Source organism: Denticeps clupeoides, chromosome 12 (genome assembly GCF_900700375.1).
Source record: "Denticeps clupeoides chromosome 12, fDenClu1.1, whole genome shotgun sequence".
In the NCBI taxonomy this organism is placed as follows: domain Eukaryota; kingdom Metazoa; phylum Chordata; class Actinopteri; order Clupeiformes; family Denticipitidae; genus Denticeps; species Denticeps clupeoides.
The window spans coordinates 18,425,150-18,444,207 of NC_041718.1; the positions used below are offsets into that span (position 1 = coordinate 18,425,150).

Consider the following 19,058-nt stretch of genomic DNA (forward strand, 5'->3'; position numbering starts at 1 on the left):
GTTAAGGAAGCGCCCACGTGACCAGAAGGTTGCCACGGTGCCACTGAGGTGCCACCGAGCAAAGTCACCGTCCCCACACACTGCTCCCCGGGCGCCTGTCATGGCTGCCCACTGCTCACCAAGGGTGACGGGTTAAAAGCAGAGGACACATTTCACTGTGTGCACCGTGTGCTGTGCTGCTGTGTATCACAAGTGACAATCACTTCACTTTACTCACTTTCCTCTGCGATCAGCCAGCGTCTTCGAGGAGCGTCACACAGAGCCACCAGGAACAAGGACGTGCCAGCGCGTGTTTTACGGTGGACGGTAAAGATACGAGCCGCCAGCCTGAGCTACAGATTTAAACCCCACTTACCCTGTCACCCGCCGGGACGCGATTTGGCACACCGGCTATAACTCAGAACGTGCGGAAAAGCCCCATGGATACACAGGCACGCTCATGCTCTCTCCGTCTCGTGAGAACAATAGGCCGAAAGGAGGGGTGGGTTAAAAATAAAGGCGGGGGGGCATGCCGGTCCTCGCAGCTGCGCAGGTCGGAGCTGTCAGTCCACTGGAAGGACGACAGCTGAGGTGACAGGAGAGACCAGCGCAGTTCGTGACAGCATGAAAACCTGCGCTGCGGCCGCAGAGGTCGCAGAGGATTCGTTCGGCCACAAAAAGGGACATGAGACATATAATAAACCACGCAAGATCGCCGCAGGACAGTCGTTTGACAGAGATTTAAATATACGTGGTAGGGTGGTAGTAGCCTAGTGGTGTAACACACTCGCCTATGAAGCAGAAGACCCAGGTTCACACCCCACTTACTACCATTGTGTCCCTGAGCAAGACACTTAACCCTGAGTGTCTCCAGGGGGGGACTGTCCCTGTAACTACTGATTGTATGTCGCTCTGGATAAGGGCGTCCGATAAATGCTTTTAAATGTAATACGTACCCCATGACAGCCAGAAGTGTGTGCGAGTTGAACCCACACGCACCGATTAACAGCAAATTTCAGCGTTCCGAACGGGATCTGGACAGTGAAAGCTACTCACCCTCCTCTTCCCGTCCCCTGCCGTCGCTCAACACGTGGTGGGGGGTCACCGCTGAACGGGAGACGGTGGTTCTCAGCGTCCCCCCAGACCTGTTCCCCGCTCAGCAGAATGATCTCTCCTCTTCCCTCAGCTCTCGATCGGGACTCCGGAGCGAAGGCGCGGGGTTTGCCTCCCGACGCCCCCGCCCCGGCTCCATCCACGGCACTGAGTCACCGGCTCTCCGCCAATCGGCACAACGCTGCACTCGCGCAGCAGGGAACGAGGACAAGGAAAGCATCGAAGAACAACCTTGGCTTTATAATGTACAAGGAATCAAACGTAACCTGCCTGAAACTAATTCATTTGAGGTAATTCTGATTTCAATAAACACTTACAAGCTTATTAAGAATAACGTGAGAAATGGTGTCTTGAAAAAGTAATTTAAAAAAAAGGAAACTCTGTTTCACATCTGTTTAAATTACACATTTATGGGCCTTTTTTTTAAACTATAAAAACTGAAGAAATAACAGATGTGAGGTTGTAATAGCCAGAAAAATAATTGCTCTATTCATCTGTTTGCTTTATTCATTTCACACCCTGAGACGAGGCAGACAATTGAGGTGAAAAGTGAAAGTGAAGCGATTGTCATTGCGAAACACAGCACACGGCGACACAACGAAACGTGTCCTCTGCTTTTAACCATCACCCTTGGTGAGCAGTGGGCACCCGGGGAGCAGTGTGTGGGGACGGCGCTTTGCTCAGTGGCACCTTGCTGTTTCGGGGACCACTGTCCCTTTTAAGGCTTTTCCACAAGTCCTAATAGAGGTCCTGTGATGTTGCTTCTCTTGAAGCATCATGACAATGACAACTGTGTGCAATGCAGTCATGAAGGTAAATTGAGGTGACCCTGAACATTCTGATTCATCTAACATGTCTAGCGGTTAAAGAAGCGGCCCCGTAATCAGAAGGTTGCCGGTTCAAATCCCGACTTGCCAAGGTGCCACTGAGGTGCCACTGAGCAAAACACCGTCCCCACACACTGCTCCCCGGGCGCCTGTCATGGCTGCCCACTGCTCACTCAGGGTGATGGTTAAATGCAGAGGTCAAATTTCACTGTGTGCACCGTGTGCTGTGCTGCTGTGTATCACAATGACAATCACTTCACTTTTTAACATTTCTCCTGTTAAAAAGCTTGAATATGTTCATATCTTCACATGGCCGGCCGTTGAACATCTGGTCATGAAATAGATGAAATATTTAATCGTGTGATCTAAATGTAAATGTTCTCGGTAAATAAAGAAATATGAACACTTCAGCTACGGTGTCATCATGATCACACACTCGAGGCTGGAGGCATGTGAAGAAATGAGACCCCTTCAAGTGAATTATTGTAAAGGTAAGGCAAATGTAAAGGTACGTCCACGTGTACAATTTGGTCCGGAATATTCCTTGAAAAAAAAACCAAGACCCTAAGCAATGTAAAAATTGAAACCGTTACTCAACAGAAATCCAAAACCCCGATGACAAACAGCCTTGTCCAAATGTGACCTACACCATGGTGCCAATTCCACACCCACGGGTAAATAATGAAGCTCAATCTGCTCCCGAGCATGTGAGTGCCAGCAGAATCCTGCCCATTCATCACCGGTATTTCCCATCAACAATCAGGCCGTGTGTCGCGAGATCGAGGCCGCCCGGTTCGCTCTATACCCTCACTGTTCGTGGTATAAAAAAAAAAAACCCCAACACCACCGCCCACGGCCACTTCAGTCTGGGGACACGGTACCTGATGATGAGCTCCTCCATAAACATTCCCCAGCTGTCGGCGCATCCGAGCCAAGCCAGGCAGTCGCATTTCCCCTTCATCGTCTTTATTATAGCTTTTAAAAAGAAATTCTCCCCACAAACACCACGGCCAATTAAAGTAAATGTCAGCAGTCGGGGAAAGGTCGCCGTTCGCAGACTCGCGTCGCCTGCAAAAGTGGCATCAAGCTGCATTCCGTCCACGAGCGTCCACTTCATCCCCAAATTGACTTGATAAATCAACCACGCGTCCCAGCGGCTGCCTCTGCGGCACAAAATCAGAGCGCCGCCCTTAAAAGAGTCCTTTGTCTGCGAGAACAACGTCCACATCTGCCACCACTGAGGTACATTGTCAAGACGCGGTAATTATCACCACGCAACGTACAGTCAAGGCGGGTCCATGCGTAATTAGAGCTTTGCGCCCTCTAACAGGTCAAAAGCACAAACTCTATTTAAGATTGAAATTCGGTGGATGCATATTAAACGGAATGTGACGTTCAGGACATGGTGGTGGTCCCAGGGACAGCCCACCAACGTTCTGTGAAATAGATACAGAAGAGTAAATCTGATATTTAAATCATTCATTGCAGATTCCATGACAGATCAAGGCCTTGAAACGATCGGTTGGATATAAAAAGCCTTCACTTCACACAGGCTGCACAAACCTGTGCAGTTCATGGTAAATGTAGGAAAAACGATCAATTCCTGAATTTCCCTTAGATTGGCTGATTGATAAACAGACAGACAGACAGGTTTCCTTTTGCTAGATGATGTTGGGAACGTTGCATTAATTTTCATTCTCAGGAAATGAATGTAGCCTATAATATAATGTAAGTAACTTCACACAGAAGCTATAACTTGATCTCATTATTTAACATTTTAATGGTGTGCTAACAAAACTAGATTAGATTAGATTCAACTTTATTGTCATTACAACGAAATGCAGTTTAGGTCTGACCAGAAGTGCAATAAGCAGCAGGTACAGGATGGAGGTAAAATAAGTTACGTGTACACATAAGGTGATATGTACATGGATAAATGCAGCGTATTAATCATGAAGTTAATGTGCATGCAACACATACAAATGAGCGTGTGGAAGACTCGAAACCCATTTTCTCTTCATCTCAGTTCACAGCCAAGCGAGAGATGTCGAGTAGGGGACATGAAAACGGCCCGTTTCAGCATGGATCAAGTCATTTCTCGGCCCCCGTGGAGGTTTACGTCACGGTGAAAACCTCCGCTGGTGCTTACACTCAAAGCATGACGTCGAGATCAACCGAGTTGTCCTGTCTGTCTTTGGACATGATTAAACAGACGTTATTTTACTGCGAGCACGACACCGTATCACATCCAGACCGCAGCGATGTCTGGGGAGGCGATCTTCCCGATCTCGGGCTAATGGAAGGATCATCGCCGCTTCTTGGTCTCATTACCAGCCTCCGCTTCCCTTCTCAGAGCGGAGAGCCGCAGGCCGCTGCAAACCGCAACCTGAGTCGGCGCCAGTGGGGAGAAGCTGCAGCGCGCTCCGCTGGCCCCGGTCCCTCTGGCCCCGGGCCCTCTGGCAGGGCCCGAGGCGTTTGCTGCATCTGGGTATCGTGGGGGGAGGGCCGGCCAGGGCACGGAGGAACAGCGCAACGTTAGAGAGGCGCTGGGACAAAATGGATGGAGAAAAGGGGTCCTTCTGAAGCAGCAGGGGCTTCGAACCGGAGCCTCTCTGACAGCTGTTTCGGATCGGTGTTCGCCCCTGAACCGGTGCTGAGAGTGAGTCAGCTATTTTTTATGCGGTTAAGTCATACTGCGTCAGCACATTTCTCCTCGTGTACGGCTCTTTCCGCTCAGGAACAATAAATTAAATTGGGAAAATTTTATCATCAAGTCAGGTCTGACACCTACAATAAAAGTGTTAAAAGTGTTCCACATGGGTACAAAAAAAACTTTAGAAAATACCCTAAAAGTCATTTACATTTTACATTACATTTAATGCATTTGGCAGACGCCCTTATCCAGAGCGACTTACAACGAGCTTCCATGTTACCATCAATTCTGGTTCACTAGGACCCCCAACTATGAATACAATCTTTTTATTCACTCTGTTCTAGTTTCTATACAGAAGTCAGACAATAAGAAGGTTACAAGTTCATCTAAATATTCTCTAAAGAGGAAGGTCTTGAGCTGCCGTGTGAAAGTTCTCAGTGAATGAGCTGTTCTGACCTCGAGGGGAAGTTCATTCCACCACCGAGGGGCCAAGACGGAGAAGAGTCTAGATGAGCGTCTTCCTTTTACCTTCAGAGATGGAGGGACCAGGCGAGCAGTACTGGAGGCTCGGAGTATACGAGGTGCAGTGCGAGGTGTAATAAGGGCTGTGAGGTAGGATGGTGCTACTCCATGTTTGGCTTTGTAGGCCAGCATCAGTATATTGAACCTGATGCATGCAGCTACTGGGAGCCAGTGGAGGGAACGTAGCAGAGGGGCGGTGTGGAGAACTTGGAAAGGATGAAGATCAGTGTTTCACTGTGATTGCAGAACGCTGTCTCTTCAGGAAGCATTTGGGACGCCACCCTTATTGGCCATGCATTTGTCTTCATACACAATAGAATTTTCCTAGAAAAATAACTTGACTTTTTTCGAGCCAAAGTTACTCATGGACAACTCAAGTTACACATTCATGGATTAAACGTCATCCTAGACTAAAAGGGAATTTCAGCAAACTTCTCTATTCAACTTTGGTCAAGGACTGCATTAATCTATGAATGCGAAAGTGACCCATAAAGTTGAAATCCACTTGAAATCCACATTAGGCAGGACTGGTGTCTCACTATCATCTAAACGTAGGCAATAATTAGTAATAGATGTGCAGAAGGACCCTCACTACAAAAAGATCATTTACAAGATAAAATAACAACTGGCTTCGCTAGAACCGGCTTTTGAAAAAGGAACTCTGGTCAACGAGTGAACAACGAGTGGTAGTAGCCTAGTGGGTAACACACTCGCCTATGAACCAGAAGATCCAGGTTCAAATCCCACTTACTACCATCGTGTCCCTGAGCAAGACACTTAACACTGAGTGTCTCCAGGGGGGGACTGTCCCTGTAACTACTGATTGTAAGTCACTCTGGATAAGGGCGTCTGATAAATGCTGTAAATGTAAATGTAAAAATGTCCTCGCTTTTGTTCTAACACACTAGAAAACAAAGTATATATTACAAGAGAAATGACCTCCAAGTACAGCGAGAAGATTTTATTTTGTTCTTGTTTTCATCCCGGACACTAATCAACTGAGGTTATTTGTTCTACTGGGTGGTAGTAGCCTAGTGGGTAACACACTTGCCTATGAACCAGAAGACCCAGGTTCAAATCCCACTTAACCCTAAATTGCTCCAGGGGGGGGACTGTCCCTGTAAATACTGATTCTCGCTCTGGATAAGGGCGTCTGATAAATGCTGTAAACGTTCTTAAAATCTTTTTTTCCCAAGATTTTCTGACTTGGGATTCAGTTAAGATGCAGAAGTGGAAGTTGGACAGAAGTGACAGTTGGACATTGGCTTTTCCCATTTATTCTACAACGTTGTCCCAGTTTGTAGACCTTTGGAAGCGGCTGTACGTCCATTGAAGCAGGGAGCGAGTTTTTGTTTTGCTCCACGAGCTTTAGCTGGAATTCCAGGCACTTTAAGGATGGATTCGGTTTCATAATGCCCAGCTGCTTCCCTCCTCTGAAGCTCCGTGAAAATTTCCAGGGCAAACTTGTGGTTTAGGGGGCTTGAGAGAGGAGCGGATCTGGATTAAAACCTTTCCCAGTGCTGAGCCCCTTCATGACAGCTCCAAGTGGGAGGCACGAGCAGCCTGATCTCGATCTGCAGCGGGGAACAAAAGACGGCCTTGTCAATCACAGGGTCTTTATTAAGTGTCCCTCAGTTCCTCCGTCTTGTAGGACGTTCTGCTGAATTTAATGGGGTTAGCAGGACAACCGCCTCCTTCTGTCAATCACAGCGAAGGGTTGCAAGAATTGTTTTTTTTCGAATGCAGAAGGGAACGGATCGGGCCGTTCAGAGGTGGCAATGCTGAGGGGAGGTCACGGCAATCATCACAACCATCCGCATTAGGCCAGTCAGAGAGGGCATTAGGAGTTATGGCGGGGTTCTCTGAGGCGCGTGATGACTAACAAGAAGGGCCTGGGCTCCATTAAACAGCGCGAGCCGCCCAGGCCCCTTGCAGAGAAGCCAGGGCAGGGTCAGCCCGGTCACGACTCCGACTCTTCCAGGAAACTTTCATTACGAATGCAGCGGACGCAGAGGAATCCAGCGCAAAAGTGGCCGACTAAGTGTTCAGGAATTTATTCGGTGAGGTTCAGGCTCAGGATCCGGAATCTTCCACAGTGTATCACAATGATGCACAACTGCACACTCACAACCTGCAGCATGAAGCGCTTCTAAAGCGCATGCAAAAGTCGAAATGAGATCCTCTAGGCCTCCATTATTCAGAAATGCTTGCATCATGCATCAGGCACCACCGGATCGGTTTGCTTGCCAGTGTGTGTGTGTGTGTGTGTGTGTAACGTTGAAGCACATTGTTCTCTCTTTGGAAAAAAAAAAAAAAAGACGTTTGTGATTTTGGGGTGTAAACACACACGAGAATGTTCTTCCCGCTCATCAGCCAAACAGTTGTGTCCTCAAGCTCGGCGCTGATGGGAAACACATGCTTCCTCAAGTCGTTGGAGCACTCTTCATCCTGAGCAGACCAAACAACGGCAAGGAACGGAGAGTGGAGACAAATTCCAAATTTAAAGTCAAGAGATCATCTGAGTGAGATACACACACACACACACACACACACACACACATGACCCAGCCAAGTGGCAGCTGCAGCCCACTCAGCCCCCCACGGGACGACCTCTCCGTGGGACACTGTGACGTGATCAATCAGGGGATATTACATTTATTGACAGTCAGCAGAAGAGTCCACGCTCTGTTGCGCCTCCCACAGCTGATGCCAAAAGAAAGACCCGAGGCGCCCCACCTACGCGATCAGAAGCCGGAACGGCGTCCCCCACTGAGACCCGCCTCCCTGGCATGGACGGACTTATGAATATTTTATCGGCGGCGATACAGATGCTGATCATGCATTATGTAGTAACGCGGCGGTGTCGTGTCTACGGACCGCGGATCGAGGAGAGAGGAACAGCCACGTGTAAACTTCGCAAAGCTGGTGTCAATTTTTCACGCGTGCAGCTCAGACAAAATACAGCCAATAAATTCACGCCGGCCACAGGGGACACGAGAAATCCGATTCCAGTCAAAGACTGGAGGGGGGAAGACATTCTCTTCCGAGGCCGCTTCTCTCGCTCCGCTCTTTGGAACAGAGAACAAAGAGGCAGGCGCTGGCCCTGGAGAACACACACATACAACAAAAAAACAAAAAAACGAAGCTATTGTTGCTGAAGTGCGCTGTGGGTCACATGACCCTCACGCATCCTCATGTTCCATATGCGCAGAAAGGAAAATCCGAGGCGACGTGTGGCTCGCTGATTCCTGTTCATTTTATCAATAACAGCAGCCGTCTGCCATTTCCGTTCTGGGTTTGTGTGCCTTGGAACTTTCTGGAACCAAATGACACTGACCAAGAACCAACTTTTCAAGTTGGTACGATTCACCATATTAGTTCAGTTCCAACAACCAATGTTGTGTCCTTGTTTCTGAATCTTGAATCGCTGATATATATTAAAAGTAAAGTGAAGTGATTGTCACATGTGATACACAGCAGCACAGCACACAGTGCGCACAGTGAAATTTGTCCTCTGCATTTAACCATCACCCCTGGTGAGCAGTGGGCAGTGTGTGGGGACAGTGCTTTGCTCAGTGGCACCCCAGTCGCACCTTGGCGGATCGGGAACCTCCTGATTATGGGGCCGCTTCCTTAACCGCTAGGCCACCACTGCCCCTCAAACATGGTGAGCAGTGTGGGAACAGAACCGTTGCTCCTCGGTACCTCAACGGCGACCTGGCGGGCTGTGGAATTGGAACCCACAACCTCTCGATTCCTTGTCCGCTTCATTATAGGGTTCCCTTCCTTAACCGCTAAGCCACTGCTGCCTACAATAGACCAGATTCATCTGAGGACACTTCATTTCACCCTGAGCCTATTTATGCTTAAAAAAGATGCCTCTATTTCTGGAACGGTTAAAAATACCTGCAAGTTGCTGGAATAAATTTAGTTTGTCTTTCATGCGCCTCCATATTTTGAGCTTGTGATCGTTTCTGGTGGGTCGGTGCGTTCGGTTAAACGGAACGCGTCCCAGCCACACAGTGGGCAGACAGTGGCACTAAGCAGGTTTTATGGACCGGTGATTTCATCCGTTTCTCCAACGGCGGCATTTACGCTTCGCTGGCCCTTCGTACACCAATGTCAGCTGCCGTAATAATTTCCATCCGAGAGGATCCAGTACCACTGCCATGCTTCAGTAAAAGGGCTAATATCACAAAAAAATTAAACCATAAATGATGTTGGAAGAAGGAAAAGAAGAGGAGTCGTGCATCATTCCGCCGGCGTCTGGCTGCCTTCTGAAGGTCAGGTAATCGTTTAGACGCCAGATCGAAACGGGCCGGAATGAAGAGAGCAGATAAGCAGCAAACAAATCAGACAGAGTGGCCGGGGAAGTGAATCATTGATTTGCACCCCGTTGTGCTGCGACTGCGTTGCGTTTTTAATCTCGCCGCTCCATCGGCCCCGCCCACATAATGTCTGCTTCGGGCAGAACGGAGTCTCGTCCTACCGACGCAACATCTGCAGCCTTACGGGCAAGGTTCAAACCTCACTTACTACCATTGTGTCCCTGAGCGAGACACGTGCATCTGTTCAGAATGACTAGATATTTAAAAGAAATGTCCTGCTGTCTATCTGGTGAGTTTGGCCCTGGATCGTGCCAATAAAATGGACAGGCTGCATATAGTGCCAGGCAGAAAGGGACTCAGGGGTCGTATATCTACATCAGCACAGCGAGAACTGTCCCACAGAGCAGGGCCCACAGAGCAGGGAGATCGCAGCGCTACTGATGTCCAGAAAATAAGCCACGCTAGCGATTGTCATCGTCACAGCGTCCCCGCCCACCCCAGATTCACCGTCCGGTGGCCACAGACGGCATCAGATCTCGTTCTCCAAGGCAGACATGAATTCACAGCATGGCTGTGAATATGAATGAGCGATGAGGGGGCGAACGTGGTCTCCGGTGAGGTGACAGGCATTGTGTTCGCTCTGAATCGCATCAGCAGTGACTCAGAAAAGACGAAGGGAGAAAAAGAATGAGAATAACGGATAAAAAACACCTCACGTACTCGGTCTTTCTTTCTCCTTCCTTGCCACTTGGTTGAAACTTATTGTTCCATCTATGTAAAAGTCAATGCTGGTATAAAAACCCTTCAGCCCAACGTATTGACAGAAGTTGGTCTGTAACATCATCAAAATATTTCACTTTATGTGAAAGGAATATATATTGCCCTTTTTTTTTACATCATATTCTATTATTTAAGATGCATTAGTATTTGTAAGCGGCGGGAAGAGGGCATGCAGATTCGGGGTCGAGGGGAAAGTTCTGAACCCAAAATGTTCCAGGCGGTGCGATTTCAGCCACATTGCATTGCAAATTTCGCCCCAAAAGCACGAGGGCTGCTTCAAATTGCGGGCAATATTAATTAAAATAAAACTGCCGCTCATTAAAAAGTCCACGTTGGGTTTTGCACTACAAAAGGCTGAAATCTTGCAGATTCAAATCGAAATAAGCACCGGCGGTGCAAACTGAAGAAGAAGAAGAAACTTCAAAGCAAAACCTGTGATATTAATCACGCGTTCGGGAAGCAATGCAACAGGTCGCCCCAGAAAAATCCTGAATAAAACCCATTCGCACCGTCGCCGCTTTCCAACTTTCCAGCTCCGCTGTTCCTGCCGGGCCGGGGTCGGCCGTTTAGGTGGTGAAATTTTGCGGACCATCGAGCTGCACTCTTGCGCAGTGGGCCGCGAACCCCCGACTTCCACGGAGATGGCGGTCCACGCCACTTCAAAGCGCGAACGCCAAAGCGCTGAGGTGGTCTAATTAGACGTGACGTTCTAATAAAGCAGATTCAACCCGCCTGGCATGAGGCGTGTAGATCCGACTCAGAGGCCCATCTGCCTCCAGCATGGGCCGCCACCGCGTCACAAATGTGACAAGCTGTCCCACCTCGAGGCCGGGGACCATCTACGACTGGCGAACGGCGTCCACCCTGAGAAGCACTCTGATGCGACTCCAGCTCTGGAAAATTAGGCCTCGGCGACGCAGCGGAACCCGCTTCTGTCTGGCCTGGAAGGTGGAAGTGTACGGACCGCGGCCTGTTTTTGTTCTGGCTGGGGTCTGAGCAGCATATGGAAGACGCATTATTCGCAACACAAATCACAAACGCTTGGACCTCTGCAGCCAGGTTCTTGGACGCTCCTCAACACTGGGGTTTGTGAGTGGCGCGAAAGAAAAGGGATTTTTAGCTCCAGAACCCAAATGAGATGTATTTTTTGCATGGTATTAACGACAGATTTTCTGCCCCGTATTATTTCCGTTAAAGACCGGATGGCAAGCTGGATGTGTCTGCCAAGACAGACATACATCAGAGGGAGCTCAGCTTCCAGAGCTGCATTTTTTTATGTCACGTCCCTATTCTGGTGCAGTGGGTGGGAGTCGCAGCACCCGAGTCATTCGTATGAGCTTTACGTTTAAATCATAAGTTCAAAACTCGTCATTTATCAAGCTTGAGTCACAGTATTTCCACTTCTTTTCACGTCCCCCAGCTTTAAAGAAGAAAAAAAAAAGATCAAAAGATCAGCGAGGGAAGGAGACAGACATGGCAGAGAATGGCACCGTCAGACTTGAGTCATCCCACCACCTGGTGGGGGGAGAACATGGGAGATGATGTTCAGGTCTGCATTTACATTGCAAGATGAATGGTGTTGAACGGTGGCATGCCCCTTCGTCCTGAAACGTCGACTACAACCTACCCCGATGTCAGCCCTGAATGTCCCACATCTCGGTACAGTCCAGCAACATCTGGCATGTATTTTTGTATAAATACATTTTTGGACCAGAACTTTTCCCAAATCTTTGGTGCTACACTAGCTGTTTTGCCCCACCGAAAAAACAAGTCTTCTGTGTTGGAGGTCTTCAGTAGCCTGTAGCTTTAAACAGAGGCTCAAATCTGTCCTCACCATGTTGCCACTTGAAAAACTGAGATGGCAGGAATCTGGTGTCCCTTCACTGAACATTTGGAGTTATTCTACTACCACATAAAAGGATAAAAAAAAAAAAGGTATTGATTTCATTGTTATAACTGTATCGTTTTTATTCTCCTTTTGAGTGGGGTGAGAGTGTTTTGTGTTAATATTTGGTTTGAAGGTGCTATGTGTGAGATTTCATCAACCGACAAATTTGTACAATTTCTATATTTATATTATTTCACCCACCAATTACAGTCCTACAGGCATTGTTTTAGCATAAGAAAGTTCATAAGGTTGTGTTTGGTGTCATTTGTTAAAAGGGCAACTTTTTAATGAATGATATAATGATATATCAATGAATAATGAAGTGATAAGGACACTCAAGGACACAACCCAAAATGAAATATATCCATGCAAATTTTCTACAATGATCACAAAAATTATTAAAAATTCAGATGTAATTGTCTGCCCAATCTATCCAACCTGAGTTCCTCCCAACCTAAAGCCAAACCTTCCAACAGAAAAAAATCTCCATTAACTTTTATGCTACAATCAAACGGATTTAAAGACAGTTTGATGTTGGTACCATGACTTTTTTGGTTATTTATATCATTTTTGTTCTGTGATTCACGTCCGCTGTCACAGCTCAAAAATATGATGATGACTGATGTTCCGCCAGCGTCCCACCAAGAAAAATCCTTTCCACCTCGGACTACTGCTTAACCTTATTAACTCCTTGATAAGACTGGTTAATGACTCTGAGCCCAGCCGCAGCCAACAGCCGGCCACAAACACGCTGTTTTGGGGTGGCGAGGTGTTGCTAGTTAACCCCCTATGAGCGGGAGGGGGTCAACAACAACAGATGGCTAGCGAGGATTATGCAGAAGAAGTCGGTGGCAGTGGAGTTTAAGTCGAGCGGCCTCACCACGACCGGTCATGCATTATTCACTCGGGCACGCCGGACCAGCTCCACATGTGTTGTTCGGTCGTCCGGACGTGTGCCAGGACACCACCCCTGCATGGCCAAGGCTCATCGCAGATAAACAATGGACTTCACATCTTTTCAGACATAACAAATATTTTAAGGTATGAATAAAAAGATGATTTCTGAGTAGAAGCTGGAGATGAAAGGGTGCCTGGGAAGCTGAAAATAGCCACTTTCAAGGAAATGCAATCACACAGCGCTGCATTAAATCCAACATTAAACCCGTCACGGCCACTAAAACAAGGATCCGGCACAGAATTGCCGCGTTTCACAGTTCCCACGAAAAGAATGAGCAATTGCAAAATCAATGTGGCACGATTTCACACACACTGATAATCATTTTTATTTTCGGACAAACGACATCCAGCGAGGCTTTATCGAATTTGACTGCTTATAGACCGACCGGACAGCTCTACGGGCGAGGCAATTCACATCTGTCAAAGGTTTCATAAAAAGCCCCATGGAAATGAATATTTTGATTGCGGCACGGCCTCCGCACGGGCCCTCGGCGTCTCCGATCGCGCCTCCCGGTTCACAGGTGCCTTGCCGCCAAAATCTAATTCCAGGAGAGCCAGACTCTCTCCTGATGAGCTGCGGGGTCCCCCGCCCGGGTCCGTGGACGCAGCTCACGCCAGCGCGGCCCTTTGTATACGTGCGGGAAGCCATTTCGGCTATACGGCCACTTGCCTCACGTCATTAATCACAGCCGACAGTCAATCGCCCGCAGCTAATGTATGCGCCCGGACCCCTGCGGCTACCTCGATGGGGTCTCATTACAACTGACCAGCCAGTGGAAACATCTGCGGCAAAATAGAACTAAATAGAATTAAGGCATCCGTAATTGCTGGTTAGCAACATAACCACTGAGGTCTCTTATTCGCCAATAAATAAAATGGGTTTAGCCATTTTTAAGGACTTTATGAATACAGTGTATGGATTGTGTACCAAGTTGACTGAGTAGCAACTTGGATAACGTGACAAATCTACAAATCCTATGAATCTGCGTATGATTATAATTATTAGTTTTAGGGTGATTGAAACCCAAATGGAAGGGTTGCAGGACAGGGAAGGATATGGGTAGGACCATGGTAAAAAAAAATGAGGGCTGATATGCATTGGCTGCCCTGACAAGGTCACGGTCCGGCTTGAGAAGTTTAAAAAAAACCACCCCGTCAGGGTCATTTTGTAAACATTAAATTTATAATCAACAACAACCAAAACTCATAATTAGTAAGAGAATAAGAACAAACCAAAAAATTGGGATGGATCATTTTATTCTTTTAATGTGTGTATGCGGGAAGGGATTGGGGTTCGGGGGGGTCCCGGCAAGGGGGCACAGGCCAGGGGGGCTTCAATAAAAAAGGTTGGGAACCACTGATCTAGCCAATGTACAGCCGAAGCAGCCAACCGCAGTTTTACCCGATAAAAGTTAATCACCAAGATGGCAGCTGAGACTGCTATAAACAATGCCCAGTTCACCGAAGGTTATGGCATCAAAGGTGGCACCGCAGGTGCCGGGGGGTCAAGAGCAGACTGTTCTCGGCAACTTGCGGAAGATTATATTTTAAATGATCTTTCATCGGTCCAGTTTTCCTACAGCGGTAGAGCGAGTGTTTCGTGTTTACGGCGTCGGCTTGAATCCAGCCGGAAATAGCTGCTGTCACCTGATGGCCGCCGTGGGGCGGGGGTGCAGGAGGGGGTACACACTGCACCCTGTAATGTAAAATTCTTACACTGCACCGATTTAATGCAATCTACTTATGCCGCTTTCTGAGGCCAGGCGAAACTCACTGTTTATTCTTGTCACACTTTTGCCTTTTCCAAACACACACACACACACACACACACACACACACACACACGTATGAGCTTCAAACAGTCCCCTGGTACCCCGGATTCATTATTCATACTAAGTGTGCTCAGCAAACATTTCCAATTCAAACGAGGGGAGACTGCCAGCGACTGTAGTCAAGGTTGCCGGCTGTCCAGCCCATCAGAGCCGAGGAGAACGAGAAAAAGAACGAGGGACGAGGGTGAGATTAAGAAAACAGGACAAAAAAAAAAAAAAAACAGCCTCAACAATAATAAAAAGTCTGCTGTTTTGTTTTATCAATGTATGGCAAACTTAGTCTGCATGTTCTAGTTATGCTCTAAGATCCCAAGATCACAGACTGGTCCATTTTTACGGTGCTGAATGAAGCAATTTAACTTAAACTCAAGTGTGGAAATGAGCTGCATAGCTCGAAAACATTAATAATTAATAAATGTTTGGTATATGGACTTCCTTCTTAACACATGTTGTAAAGATTATGTCGCTCCCAGCAGACTAACAGGATATCACTGTTGGATCTATCCTCCATGCTCATAAGTCTGTTTATGAATATGCCGTTATATAAATGTCTAATTTTCATTTATTGTTCAGGGCAGTTTTTTATTCCTGCTAAATAAAGGCAGTTGTGGTTGGAGTTTGTTATTATTCCAAAAAGAAATCACAATTCTAAAATGAAATGACGTGTAGTTCGCATTTGAAAATGTTCCCAGGGGGCAAGCTGGTGACCTGGGGTCATTGCAGACGGCCCGTGCCACACCAGCGCCAGATTATCAGGGTCAGTATGGGAATGGGACGGGTGGGATCAGCCCATTACGACCACGACAGCATCATTTCCATGACAGTGAAGGCACAGAGCAAATGACCAGCAGATCGGCCAGGATCAGTGCTTCTGGAGTCACGCTTTCGCACGTCGTGGCGACACCCGCGCCAGACACCCACCCGCTCGCCCACGCTCACACCACACACATGGTGCGCACAGACCCCCGGGCATCTGATGCCTACGGCTTTGGGGGGGGGGGTATCTAGCACCTGCTGAATGTCATCCCCCCACTCACACACACATGCGCACACACACACACCACCATACTCCACCTGAGGGCAACACAAAGAACAGAAACCCAATCTGGCTGCGGAGCAGCAGGAGCACTGGGATAAGCAGGACAGAAGGCACCCACATGCACTACACACACACACACACACACACTCACACACACTTAACAGCCGATGGATTAACAATTCCAGGCTAATTAAGACAGATTCACGCTATTCATGTTAAATAAGGGAGACGAAACGTTTCCCCGGTGGATCGGAAGCTGGCGGCTGCCTGCAGCGTTGCTTATCGGGCCTGAAGGCGGAGCCTCAGTGCGCGGGGGAGTCCGTGGTGCGCTCGTCTTATCCCCACGCCCAGCACCATAAACCGTCTCGCTGGTAAAACGCATTACAAGACAAACAAACAGGGCCAGGACGTGATTCGACACAGATGGAACTATAAAAAAAAAATGGCTTTGTACTCTGGAAAGGAGGAAAATGAACTTACATGAACTCAAGTGAAGTCCTGGGTGTGCACATGACGAAGCGAAAGTGAAGTGACTGTCGTTGTGAAACACTGCAGCACAGCAGAATGTGTCCTCTGCATTTAACCCATCTGCCTTGGTAAGCGGCGGGCAAGCCATGAAAGGGGAGCAGTGTGAAAGGGGACGGTGCTTCGCTCAGTGGCACTTTGGGTTCCTTACCCGCTAGGCCACCACTGTCCCACAAAACAGATGTTTTTCCAACGTTTTCCCTTTCCTTGCATCCTCCCATCCTTCAGACTATTTCCATTTGACCCAGACCTGTGTATACACTCTTCATTACAGGATAATTAAGATTAAATAGGGAAACACATTAAGATGAGAGGGGAATTTAATGACGGCCAAGGAGCCGCTAGAGTAAATAAATAAAAACCGGGCATCCAGCTCACGCTCATTACACACACACAAAGGCAGACGATAAACGTCGTGGTGGAGGAGGGGGCTTTAATCACGGGGAGACCTCAGCACGGTGTGGGGATTTAAATCACGTTCCCAAAATAACACTCTGTAGCCCACTTCTGATACCAGGGTGGTCCGTCAGGCTCACCTTCACAGGTGTGGCCCGGTGTAGGCAGGAGGACGTGTTACCGGAACGTTCCTTCCATCCACTGTCTAAACCTGCTTATCCAGGCCAGGGTTGCTTGGAAGCTGCAGCCTGATGGTAACTCCTGCACAGGGTACCAGTCCACGCCCAGGCCAGATTCCCATCAACACAAAATATGTCTCCTTCTGCCAAACAGAAATGTGAAACTACAACTTTGAAATCATTAGATCGCTGCCCAAATGATCCAAAATTGATGCAACCCTCTAGCAATAAAAAAAAACAAGCACTAAAACTACTTGTTTTCACAATGATCAAAAATGAAAAAAAAAAAGCTTAATCTTTCCTACAGCAAGAATTTGAAGTCCCCGCCCCTTTCCAAGTGCTGCACTCTGATTGGCTGTAGCTTGGCAGAAACCTGACCAGATATTTATCAGGCTTGATATCCTAATGGCAGGGTGATTTGTGACATGATATGTAAGGTTGCCCATCAACCTCAAAATTAGAGTTAATATCATGTAGAGTATGTAGAATTATAAACGCCCCCTAGTGGTCTCCAAAAGCTATTATTCCAGAGTGCTTTAAATGGAACTGAGAATGCCTTAATTATAATATTATTAATTAGCTAATTATACATGGATAGAATTATGCAAAAATATCTATATATGTGGTTTATAGCCTTATGATGATATGACTACAGTAAAGCCTTTATTAATATCTTCTTTTTGAAGGTATTTATCCAAAAGATGCCGGTAGAGTATGTGTGTGAACTGTATTGATATAATTTACACAGTCCCACACTCTGAGTATCAGCTACCCTTCAGCAGGTCTGAGTTTCCATCTCAAAAATGTCCATCAACATCACAAAACAAAATGGGGCCCACGACCTTTCCCCCTTCTTCTGCTATGACCTCACAATGAAAGCACGTCTCAAGACCTCTACTCCATGGGGAAGGTAAGTATTAAAGCTGACATTACACCGACCCGTGATGTCATGGCCCGGCGTCTCACGGACGCAGAATGTCAACTGTCAAAGGGAATTTATGGGCTTTGAAGACAAAAAACGGGTGACGAGTTTAATTAGCCATTATTTTTTATTCTGGGTGCTACAAGACTATCGTATTTAAACATAAATGACTCTCTGGGAGTCATTTATAAGGGAGACAGATTCTCGGGCCAACTGTGGTTTCTTGTTACTGGGGGCACAGGGTTGGGAGCCAATCAAGTTGAAGAGACATCCACTGAAGGCCCCTGGTCTTCAGATGATTCAGTTTTACATGAATTCTAATCTCTCACCATGTCAATTTTTTTAATTGCACTTTCCTTCCAAAATATCAAAAAGGCATTAAAAGGAAGGTATGAAAAGGGAGAAAGTTGAAGGTATGCACTTCAATTTGCATCATGAAGATTATAAAAATTGAAATAGGTGTAATAAAATCAAATTGAATTCATGGTGAATTAATATGAATGGTAATGATCATGTTTCTCATCCATTATGCGACTATGAAATCCATGGGTATGCGATGATAATGAATATGACAGGCCACATTATTTTAATATAACTCTTATGGACTATGTGACTGGAATAATGATAAATTGTTTCCATTGTTGACATGGAAACAGTCAAACAGGATGGAAGTAGCCTAGTGGGTAACACACTCGCCTATGATCCAGAAGACCCAGGTTCAAATCCCACCTACTACCATTATGTCCCTGAGCAGTACACTTAACCCTGAGTGTCTCCAGGGGGGGACTGTCCCTGTAACTACTGATTGCAAGTCACTCTGGATAAGGGCGTCTGGTAAATGCTGTAAATGTAAAATGTAAAACTGGAATAATTATAGTTTTAAGTGTCACATGTCTGATACGAGCGATGGTCAGCAGGAGAAGTCGAAGGAAACAATGCATGAGGGGACAGCGTGTGGACAGCTGACTGATTGCGTCCCTCTTTGTCAGACCTCCGGCCTGTTTGTCCAGCCCGGCTCTGTTTGGTTTAGGGTCACTGTTGCCCCATTCATTTATCACAGTCAGTTGTCAAGGTAGCATCAGGGGTGTGAACTGTGCTGTTGCCTGGGAAACGAGGAG

General features: G+C 47.2%; 1 protein-coding gene across 3 annotated transcripts in view; it reads right to left on the reverse strand.

The window, feature by feature from the left end:
• Positions 1–19,058, reverse strand: part of prickle2b (prickle homolog 2b) — a 54,590-nt gene that overhangs the window by 25,186 nt on the left and 10,346 nt on the right. Inside the window, exon 1 of one of the 3 annotated variants that reach the window (XM_028999363.1) lies at positions 2,801–2,890. The exons of 1 other annotated variant lie outside the window; for it this stretch is intronic. In XM_028999363.1, coding sequence (XP_028855196.1) covers positions 2,801–2,880 — 80 coding nt within the window. In that variant the 5' untranslated portion in view covers positions 2,881–2,890. Of the gene's footprint in view, positions 1–1,035; positions 1,167–2,800; positions 2,891–19,058 lie in introns of those variants that run through there. One more of the 3 variants, XM_028999365.1, reaches the window with a different exon arrangement.